The following is an 11,481-nucleotide window of genomic DNA, read 5'->3' on the forward strand; positions in this document are numbered from 1 at the left end:
AATTAAATTAATTATGATAGATATTTAAAAGTTCTGAAAAAAATTCAAAAATAATTTTAAATTTAAAAAAATCTAAAACAAATTGTAGATTTTTAAAGATTTTCAAATAAAATGTTGAAGCTTTTCAAGGATTTTTAAACTAATTAAAATGAAAACTAATAGAATTTATAATTTAAGTAGTGTTCAGTTAAAAATTTCAATTTCTAATTTATCTAACTTAAAATTCCTCAAAACGATAAAATTTTGTAAATTTTAAAGATCACTGATTGAGTTTTTAACTTACAGAATTAAAAACGATAGCGTGGGTTTATATTTTTTTATATTGAAAAATTTTAGTACCTTTCATTTTATGCGTGTAAATTATTAAGCATTTTTGAATGCAAAACTTTTGAATTAAAAAAAATTTCAATTGTCAAAGTTAAACATTCAACAGTTCCACTTTAAGTGCTTTCATTTGCAGTTCAGTTTTTATGACTCAAATAGAATATTTTTTTGCTTCAGTGTTCGATTTTTAAATTAAATTGACCCTGAAAAACGTTCGTGAGCCGGGAAAAAACAAGGAAATGACTAGGAAATTATTTTTATGATTAAAACGGCCACCCTGCATAATTCTGAAAATATAAATGAATTAAAACACAAATGAAAATTTATATTATTTAAAAAATTTATTAAGATATTTTCTTTTCCTTTTACAAATAAAAAATTACATTCAAATATACATATATAATTATTTCCTTCGTCGATTGACATCCGTCTTTATAGAAATTACCTTAAATAATTATTAAATAATTATGCAGACTTATATCCGGGACAGAATACGTCGATTAAAATAGGTGAAAATTTTAAGAACTAAATGAACACTTGTTCACTGGCTAAACTATCTGCATAAGGTGCAACAATAACTCGTGTAAGGAAGTAGAACATCAAACCAAATGTAATGGAAATCGGTAAGGCTGGTAGAGCTTTCTTGAAAATTGCCAAGAGTAGAAGCGTCAAGCACAATCCCTGCAATTTATTTTTGATGAATTCAAACTTTTTCTTTCTAAGAATGTCTAAATGAGCGTCAGATCTCGGACTCACTTCAGAGATTTAAAAAAACGTGTAAATAGTGTCATAACATTTTTTAAGTATTAAAAAAGAAATCCAATATTTATTAAAAAGGGTATGCAATATTAGCATTAAATGTGAAATAAATTAATAGAAATCAGTAAGAAAATCTAGCTATTTTGGGTTGAAAATTCATTCTTTTCGGTTGAAAAACCTACTATTCAATTTTTCGTTAATAATTTGTATATTTGACAATTAAACAATTTGATTTGGAATTTAACTGTTTGGTTGAAAATTGAACTACTTTTTTAAAATTTCATTTTTTGATTAAAGAGTAACAACCCTAGTTGAAAACTCGTTTTTTTCGTTAAAAATTAATTTTTGAACTTAACATGTAATTTTTTTTTTAATTCAAGTGTTTCTTCATAGAAAATTGGTCTTTTTGTTTCGAAGAACTAAAATTTGGTACAAAATTAAACTTTTTTGTAGAAAATTCTTTGGGTTTTTTAAAATTGAAAATTAATTCTCCTCAATGGAAATAAAGAATTATTTAGTTGAAAAATTCGTCTTTTTTTAGTAATAAGTCTTTTTTTGAAGAAAATTAATTAATTTGATAAAAAATAGATGTATTTGATTGAGAATTCATCCTTTCCATTTATAAACTTAATCTCATTGGCTAAAAACTCAATTTTTTGATACAAATTATATGTATTTATTTGAAAATTCCTCTTTTGGAAGAAAACCAAATCTTTTTGTTTAAAAATGCAACTGTTGGGCAGAAAATTCCACTATTTGGTTCAAAATGTATGTCCTTTGTTGAAAATTCGTCTTTTCTAGTAGAAAATTGAACTATTTAACAAAAAAAGATATGTATTTTGTTTCGAATTCATCTTTTCTGTTATACAATTAATCTTATTGGCTAAGAATCCAATTATTTGATAGAAATTATATGTAGTTTGTTGACAATTGGTCTTTTTTGGTATAAAATCAATGTTTTTAGTAAATGGTTGGCATTAGCAGATAAGTATGAGAAAAAGTATATTTAGTGTAATTTGTTTCCGAAATAGTAGCAAAATAGTGTCATCGTTCAAAAAAGTGTCAAATAGTAGCAATGGCGTAGTGAGTCCGAGGCCTGGAGTATAAAGAAAAATAACAAAAAGGTTACTTACGATGAGGATGGCGACGAAACAAGCTAAAGTTGTATTCCAGTCTCCATAACTGGATGCTTTTCCAACTAAAACACTATAGAAAATAAAGTCTCCTAGGCCTAATTTTACGCCTCTTTCTTCATCGGGAATCAATCGCTGTCTCTGAGCTGCTTGTAAGGCAGCATTAAGTTCTCCAGGATTAACTGGACCTGTTACCTCATTCTGCCTTACTTCTTGTGCTCTTCTAACTACACGATCGGCTGAAAAAAAATACAGAATTAAAATTCTATATAGATTCTTCCAGGATGGTTGAAAAACATCATTTTCAGAATTTCCTGACTTTTTTTTCAATTTTCCCTGATCATTAATGTTCAAAGAAATACATTTTAATCTTGTGTCCTTTTTAAAATATACTCTTTTATAAATAGAATACAATAATTCTAGATTAAAATTAAAATATTTATTTATTTTAACAGATCAGAGAAATACAATTTTTTAACCAAATAGTCGAATTTTTAATCCAATTTTTGAATTTTCCACCTACAAAGAAGAATTTTGCAATCAAATGGTCAAAGTTCTTAACAAGGAAGATTAAACTTCGACCAAAAGCCAAATAGATGAATGTTCAACAAAACAGTTTAATCTTCACCCACAAAACACTTAAATTTCCAACAAAACAATTGAATTTTCAACTAAATAGTTGAATTTCAAAACCAAATACTTGAATTTTGTACATAGAAAGATAAACTTTCAACCTAATAGTCGAATTTCCCAACAACAAAAAGTTAAGCTTCAACCAAAAACAGTTGCATTTTTTACCGAATAGTTCAATTTCAAAGCTAAATAAATGAATGCTTTAGAAAACAGTTGACTTTTAAGCCTGAAAACATGAATTTTATAAAACAAAATGAATTTTCAATCAAGAAAGATAAATTTCAACCTAACAGTTTAATTCGCTCGCAAGTTTGAGCGCGCCTAGGGCGCGCGACTGTTGGTTCTCGGGCTCCGCACTCGATAATGTATTCACCTCGCGCTCCGCGCTCGGTCTTTGTATATTGCTTACACTTGTGTACAGATTTTTTAAAACTTAAAGTCAAAACATCGACAACAGTAATTTAGTGATAGTGACTTTTTTTTGTTAAAGCTCTTTCGGCTTTAACGAACACATTCTCATCACGTATCTCGTGCTTCGCACTCGAGTTTGTATCTCAACTTGTAAATCATTTCCATAAATGTATATTATTACAATTCATAACATGCATTGATATTAAAACAGGCGTAGTTTCATTGACTTCTTTAAAAAAGTTTGTTATTAAACATTTTACTGCAACATCTGCCGGTTTTCCAAAAACTGAATTTACTCATTTACAATTTTATTTTTACGATTTAAACGTAGCACATACGGTCGAAACACCAACCTTACCTTTTTTCAACTTCTAAATTAAATCCCTACATCAGTGACCAACAAAACTTCGATTAACGAGGGTTTGGGGGTGGGGGGTGGGAGGCGGTTAATTTCAACCAAGAGTCATAGCTGGTTAGTGTTTTATGCTGAGAATTTCAAACAACCTTCAGCAGCGTTGTGTTAGATAGGAGTTCATATGATCTCATTCTCACATTGTCGGCCCACAGTGGGTAAAACACTCCATTTTTGGTTCAGAAAAACGTACAGCCCAAAAATATTAAACGATTTGAACAAAAAAATGTGAAAAAAGCTATTAAGATTTCTAAGAGAGTGGTCGAGCATGATTTTTCAATTAGATTTTCAATTTTTTATAAATAAACAAACAAATATGACGAAAAAATGGCAATTTTATCTATTTGACGTTCACAGTGCTTGTCAATAACAGGAAAAGTGTTGAAATGCCAGTCTTTTCAGATGGGAAGTTAATAAGAGTTTCAGCAACATTCATAATAAATTGATAAATTTTATTATTTCTTCAAACAAATTAGATAAACAAATGCATTAATCAGGCATTTGTTTACAGAAAAATTCGTCTCTTTCTACGTCAACAGTTTTAATTAGGATGTCGAAAAAAAATAAATTTTCCATCGACAGATGCTCGAATAATGCATTTGTTTATTAAATTTGTTTTTAAAAATATATAAAATTTAGCAATCCATTATCCTGTTATTGATGTACACCGGGAACGTCAACTAAAAAAAAGGCCATTCTTTCGTCATATTTATTTATTTATAAAAAAAATTAAAAACCTAATTCAAAAATCAGGCTGGAAAACTCTCTAAGATATCTTATTAGCTTTTTTCAAATTTTTTTGGCGAAATTGGTAAAGATTTGTGGGCTGTACGTTAGTCTGAACCAAACCAGTCATTTTTCTTCCAAATGTGCGGCAAGCATTTCAGTCCGAAATCAAAAACTCTTTTTTTCTTTTTTAATAATTTTGTAGGACATTGGAAAAGAAACATTTTTCTTCTCCTGACTTTTTTTTCACATCATGCATTATTTGACTTAAAATGTTGCACACACAGACAGAAACATTCGTAAAAACCTGTTTTTCGGATTCAGGGGGACTCAAAACGTGGGCATTGACCGCTAAGCAGGCACATCCTCATGGCGCGCTGCGCGCGCGACTCGCAAGTTTGAGCGCGCCCAGGGCCCGCGACTGTTGGTTCTCGCACTTCGTACTCGATCATATATTTAAATATCTTTGATTTACCTCGCGTTACGCGCTCGGTCTTTATATTTTCGCAAATTCTTGCGCAAAAATTTTAAAATTAAGGCTCAAAACATCCACCACTGTAATTTTGTGATTTTCGTTAAAGAGCTTAGCTGGAGAATTTCAGCGCACCTTCGGAACGCGACTGATAGCAATTGCACTCCGCGCTCGGTCTTTGCATTTTTCTTGCATTCGTACACAGACCTTTTGAAATCAAAGGTCAACAGACCGACAACTGTAATTATGCGATTTTGAACTCTCTTTTGTTAAAGCTCTTTCGGCTTTAGTGAACACATTCTCATCACGTAGCTCGTGCTTCGCACTCGATTTTGTTCAACATGCCAACTTTTCTACATTATACAAAACACTTTTATATCAAATATAATACATTTTTTAGGTAACTCTGCCTGGGATTGCTTATTAAAAAATTGCAAAATAAAGAGCAAATTGTATTTATCATGATTATTTTTATATTTGTTTCTTATTTTGCTTTAAATTGTATTCTAAGCTGCGCTGAAAAATGTATCATGTCAATAAATATATATCATTACAATTCATAATATGCATAAAAATTCAATCATACTAACTCTTATTTCCTTGTTTTTATAATTTTTTTATTTTTGATCTTGTTTTTTACGATTAAATAAAAACGACTGCGCATCTGCATAGGTTCTAATACAGTAAACTATATAGGGCCCTATGTCCTCTTTCGTCTTTTCTGTCCTTTTTCTAAAAATTTAATTTTGTTAAATTTTCAATCTTATTTTTTACGATTGAAAGTCCTTTCAAAAAAATGATTAATAATAAATTTATAGATCTTTTTAGGCGAACAATTTTTGCTGTTAATTTTAGTTCGTACTTATGTCGTTTTTTCCAAAAAATGTTATATTTTTATTTTGAATGTTATTTTTTGCGACTAAAGCAAAAACTACGTGTCCTCTCAAAAATTATAGCTCTTTTTTGGATAAACAAGTTTTGTCTAATTTTTTTCGTAGCTTGTGTCGTTAGTCCGGAATTTTTTTATTTTTTAACTTTAAATGTTGTTTTTTACGACTCTAATCAAAGACTACGCACCCTATCAAATTTGAAATGTTCATCTTTTCGACCAAATTAGAAAAGTTGTTATGATAATCTTGTAGGTCTTTCAAAAATCAACGTTTTTCTTCTCTTGAATTTTTTTCATATCATGCGTTATTTGGCTTAAAATGATAATTTTAGTTTATTTTTTTAGATTTTGAAAATGCTCTATCTCTGATCATTTTCATTTTACAGGAAAAAGTCACAGGGATAAATTGTTTGAGTTTCTGAGTACTATGAACAAACGTACATAGAATTTTGAAATCTTGAAAAAATGTGGTTTCAAAAATTTTTGGTACGACCAAATTTTGAATTTTCAACTTTTCGACCAAATTTAAATAGTTGTTATGATCATCTTGTAGGGATTTAAAAAATGAACGTTTTTCTTCTCTTGACTTTTTTTCATATCATTCGTTGTTTGGCTTAAAATGTCCATTTTATTTATTTTTTTTTTTTTGGATTTTGAAAATGCTCTAACTCTGATGATTTTCTTTTTATACAAAAACGTCATAGGGATAAATTGTTTCAGTTTGTAAGTACTATGAATAATCGTACATAGAATTTCAAAATCTTGAAAAATGTGCTTTCAAAAATTATTGGTACCATCAAATTTTGAATTTTCAACTTTTCGACCAAATTAAAAAAAGTTGTTATGATCATCTTGTAGGGCTTTCCAAAATTAACATTTTTCTTCTCTTGATTTTTTTCGTATCATGCGTTGTCTGTCTTGAAATGTTCATTTTAGTTGTTTTTTTTTTGAAAATGCTTTAACTCTGATAATTTTCTTTATATAGAAAAAAGTCATAAAAATAAATTATTTGGGTTTCTGAGTACTATGAATAACCGTTCATAGAATTTTTAAATCTTCAAAAAATGTGGTTTCAAAAATTATGAAAACGCGTTCACTTTTTGAATTTTGATCCAAAATAATTAGTTTACGAACTTGTTCTTTATTTTTAGGTTTTGAATAAGTGTGCCAAAGCAGAATCCAATCTGATGAATTTTACGAAAGTTATCGTGCCTACAGGATACAGACTACAGACAAACACCTTCGTAAAAATCGTTTTTTCTGACTCAGTGAATCTCAAAACGTGGAGATTTGATGATAACCGACAGAGTGAAATTTTACATAAAACCAATACCTTCTCATTAGGATGAGAATGCAATACATTTTTAACTGAACAATTGTATTGACAACGAAATAGTTTAATCTTAAATCAGAAGAGACGAATTTTCAACACTAAATTTGAAATTTTTACGAAATAGTTGCATTTTTAACCTACAAAAATGAAGTCTCGACAAAAAGGGTAATAGTTGCTTTTTTTAAAAAAGAATCTGTGATTTCTACTAAAAGAAACGAGTTAAAGACGCAAAAAAAGAACTTTCTAAAAAAGATTAACTTTTTACCGAGAACAGATAGTTAAATTTGCAACAAAAAAGATAGATTTTCAAACAAAAATAGAAAAACTCAATTTTCAGTAGAAAATTAATTTTCAAAAAATAGTCAAATTTTATAAGTAAATACAAATTTTCAGCAAAAATTATCAATTTTCCAACCAAAGAGACGAATTTTCAATAAATAAAGATTTTTGAGTTGAGACAATAAAAAGTTAATCCAAATTGTTGAGCTTTTAAGCAAAAAAAAGGAATTATCTCTGAAACAGTTGATTTTTCAACACAAAAATTAATTTTCAACATAGTAGTTATATTTCCAAACAAAACAGAGGAAATTTCAAACAAAGATGAGCTTTCTACCAAAAAAGACGAATTTTCAACGAAAAGATACCAATTTTCAGCGAAAAATGGAAGTTAAATTTTTAGTTTGAAAATAGATGCATTTTAAATCTTAAAAGAGGATTTTTAAAAAAATACTCAAAATACTTCAACTTTGACCAAACTAGTTGAATCTAAAATGAAAAATTTTAAAAAAATCAATTTTCAAGAAAACTGTTGAACTTTCAACCAATCAGACGAATTTTCAACTGACATAAAACGATGAAACTTTAAGTTTAATAGTTAGATTCAGATAAAATAATTAATTTTTAAAAAAACTTTGAACAAAACAATTGAATCCTCCCCCAAATAAGATTAATATTTATCCACACATATGGATTATTAGCCAAAAATATAAAATATCCACCAAAACGGATGAAATTTTAAACCAAAGAGAAGAATTTTTAACAAAACAAAAATAGTTGAATTTTCAAGACCAAAATATGAAATTTCAACAAAAAATGTATTTTCTGCCAAAATAGTTGCATTTCAACCCAAAAAGAAGGACTTTGAAAAAAAAGAACAGTTGAATTTCTAACTAAAAAGAATGACTTTTTATGAAAATTGCTGAATTTTCATCCATATAATCGGCAGGAGGATGAAACTGTAAAAAAATACTGAGAAGAAAATTATAAATTACTGACAAGAATAGTTTATCAAGGTCATTTTCCCTGATCATTAATATTCAAAAATTATAATCTTAATCTTGTAACATTTTTAACACATAACCTTTTATAAACAGAATAAAACAATTAGAATTTAAAAATTGAAAAGATTTTAATTTATTAGCCTTAACTATGAGTTAAAGCGTCTCGTATTCATGGATTTCTGCAATCTGTTTTGCAAAATTCCAGACTTTTCCTGAACAATAAAATCCCTGATCGCGTGCAGCGAACCTAGAGTGTGCGACTGTTGGTTCTCATGCTTCGCGCTGGATATTATATTTATCTCGCGCTTCGCCCTCGAAAATTGATTGACCTCGCGCCGCGAGCTCGGTCTTTGCTCTTTATTTTGCATTAATTTTTATTCTCAGCTACCTTAAACATGCATCATTTCAATAAATTTTATATCTATTAAAATTTAAAATATGCAGTGATATTGAAAGAAAATATGTATCTTTATTGTCTTGTTTTTATAATTTAAAGAAATGCACATCCCATGAAAAATAAAATCTCCTCGTTGTGCGGACACAATCTAATCGCGCGCTTCGCTCGATTTTTGGCAGCCATTTTGTAATGTATATTTATTTTCTGAATTACTTAAAATAAAAAAAATACAATACTTTCTTGAGGCGCTAAAAATAGGATTTTTGTTTTCACAGTATTCGTGATAGATAAAAAAAATCCTACATGTTTTCTTTTAGATTTGTTACATATCTGGCGTCTTTAGGCGTAATATTGAAGTTTTCGATTTTTTTCATATCAATTTCGATAAATAAATTAAAAATGAGAAGTTCTGTCCAAAATGGTCCTAATAAATGTTGCAAAAAATTTTTAACGCTGAAATTCCTCCATAAACCTTTACCCATATTTTGTGTAATTAAGTGGCTCAAAACTTGAATATTCGGTTTTCTGCTTTTTAAGACTCTTTTTTATTTTGCGTCGTTTGTTTCGAAATTGAAATGTTGTGATGTCAAATTTTAGACATTTCTAATACTTTCTCAGTCATAAATTATGAGAACGTAGAAAACCATTTGGTTAATTAACATTTTATGGCACCTTGTGTCGTATTTCCATAAAATTAATTTTTTATTATGAATGTTATTTTTTACGATTTGAACAAAAAACATGCATCTAACAAAAAATCAATGGTCTTTTTTCCATATTTAAAAAAATGTTTATGTTATTTCTTACGATTGAAGCAAAAACTGCGCATCTTGTCAAGAAGTGATTGATACAAAAATTATATATATTTTTTGAGTTTACAATTTTTGTCTATTCATATTTTTTCAGTTTATGTAGTTTGTCAAAAATGTTTACTTTTAATTTTTTATTTTATTTTTTACCGCTAAAACAAAAACTACGTATTCTATCAAAAAACGATTAATAAAAAATTTGTAGCTCTTTCTTTTGGTAAACAACTTTTGCATAGTTTTTAATTTTTAACGTTGGTTTTTAACAAATAAAAAATAAACTACGCGTCCTGTATGTAATTAATAATAAATTTGTATATTTATTTTGAGTGCACAATTTTTCTCCTTTCATATTTTTTCTCATCTTGTATTGTTTAATTGCAAAATAAAATTTTTGACTTGATCATTTGTGCGATCAAAATTTGAATTTTCGATTTTTCAAGAAAATTCAAAAAGTTGTTATGATAATCTTGCAGGGCTTTCAAAAAGTAATGTTTTTCTTCTCTTTAATTATTTTCCATATCGTGGGTTGTTGGGTTTACAATTTTCATTTTATTAAAAAAGTCATAAGGGTGAATTGTTTGAATATCCGAGTACTGCAAATAGCCATACATAGAAATTCTAAATATTGTAAAAAGTTGTCCCAAAAATTTGGAGAATGCTCTATCTCTTTTGAATTTTTATCCAAAATAGCTGGCTAACGAACGTGGCATTCATTTTTTAAATTACGAAATAGGCCAAAATTTTAATGTGCATCAAACCAATTTGATTTCCTTAAGACATTACAATTTTTAAATCAAAATAACTCCTTTTTCTGGAAACAAGTGATTCAAAAAATCAAGTCGAATCTTTAAAACTCGAGTTACTCGAATATTCGGTCAAGTCTAACTTCGAAGGTTTGATCTGAAGAGTTAAATTCTTTCCTATTAAAAAAAACTCAATATTCCAAACGTGTTAAAATTTGTATTGGAATTTCGAATAAACGACTGGACACGTTTAGGAGGGTAAAATTTTACAAAAATCTAATACATAGTCAGATGGGAATGTAAAAGGTATATAATATTACCATGTGTTTCGACCCATTCTCTCGTGAAACCGCCATCTTCAGTATCAACACTCTCGGGATTACTTTGTTGAACTTGTTCTCGAGCAGGAGAAGAAACACTATCGCCTCCTCCTGTTTCTCCTTCAGAAATCATGGCAGTTTCTGCATATCCGGCTAAAGTCATCGAGAAAGAATACATAACGGTTGAGGAATAGATCAAGGCGGGAAAAATGGGCTCGTTTCGTTCCTGTGCGGTTTCCACCAACATTCTCAGTGGTCCTTTTGGCGTCAGGACGGCAATTAAATCTGAAAATGTATTGTATGAAATATTTTAGGTGCAAATATAATATATATTTCAACGTTCTGACGCTTTGATTTTGTCCATTTTAAAATTATTTTACAGACCTCGGTCTCACGACACTACTGGTACTTTTTTTTACGATGCAACTATTTTGATACTATTTTGCAAAAAATGACACGAATTCTACTATATTTTCAAATTGCTCGCTAACACTACTATTTGTTTCGCTTCGCCCTTAACCTTAATTAAAATTAATAATAATTAATTTTAATAGTGCCAAAGTTTAAAAAAATCGCTTTAAAGAGTTGATTGCTCTCGAAATTCTGTATAAAATGAGCTCAGGTTGAAGCCAATTGGCCTATTCTTCAAGTAGATATTGCAAAAATAGTGTGAATTTCAATGTTTTCTTAAATGTTAAATAACTTCCGAAATAATCAACTTTTTCTAATGATCTTGGGCTCATTTACAGTCTGTCAAGTTAAAGCGTGGGTGGCTTTACTCGCAGTCGGTAAGGTGTATCGACATGATTTTGGTGTCAAAATATTAAGAAGAGCTCCCTC

The 11,481-nt window shown here is 28.8% G+C and overlaps 1 protein-coding gene across 1 annotated transcript in view; it reads right to left on the minus strand.

Annotated features, from left to right (window-relative positions):
• Positions 1-716: 716 nt before the first annotated feature.
• LOC117180230 (presenilin-1) overlaps positions 717-11,481 on the minus strand; it is a 21,715-nt gene continuing 10,950 nt past the window's right edge. Inside the window, exons 5-7 of the mRNA XM_033372615.1 lie at positions 10,642-10,926; positions 2,217-2,455; positions 717-1,005 (exon numbers count right to left, since the gene is read on the minus strand). Coding sequence (XP_033228506.1) covers positions 850-1,005; positions 2,217-2,455; positions 10,642-10,926 — 680 coding nt within the window. The 3' untranslated portion in view covers positions 717-849. The remainder of the gene's footprint in view (positions 1,006-2,216; positions 2,456-10,641; positions 10,927-11,481) is intronic.

This window comes from Belonocnema kinseyi, chromosome 9, assembly GCF_010883055.1.
Source record: "Belonocnema kinseyi isolate 2016_QV_RU_SX_M_011 chromosome 9, B_treatae_v1, whole genome shotgun sequence".
NCBI classification, from domain to species: Eukaryota; Metazoa; Arthropoda; class Insecta; order Hymenoptera; family Cynipidae; genus Belonocnema; species Belonocnema kinseyi.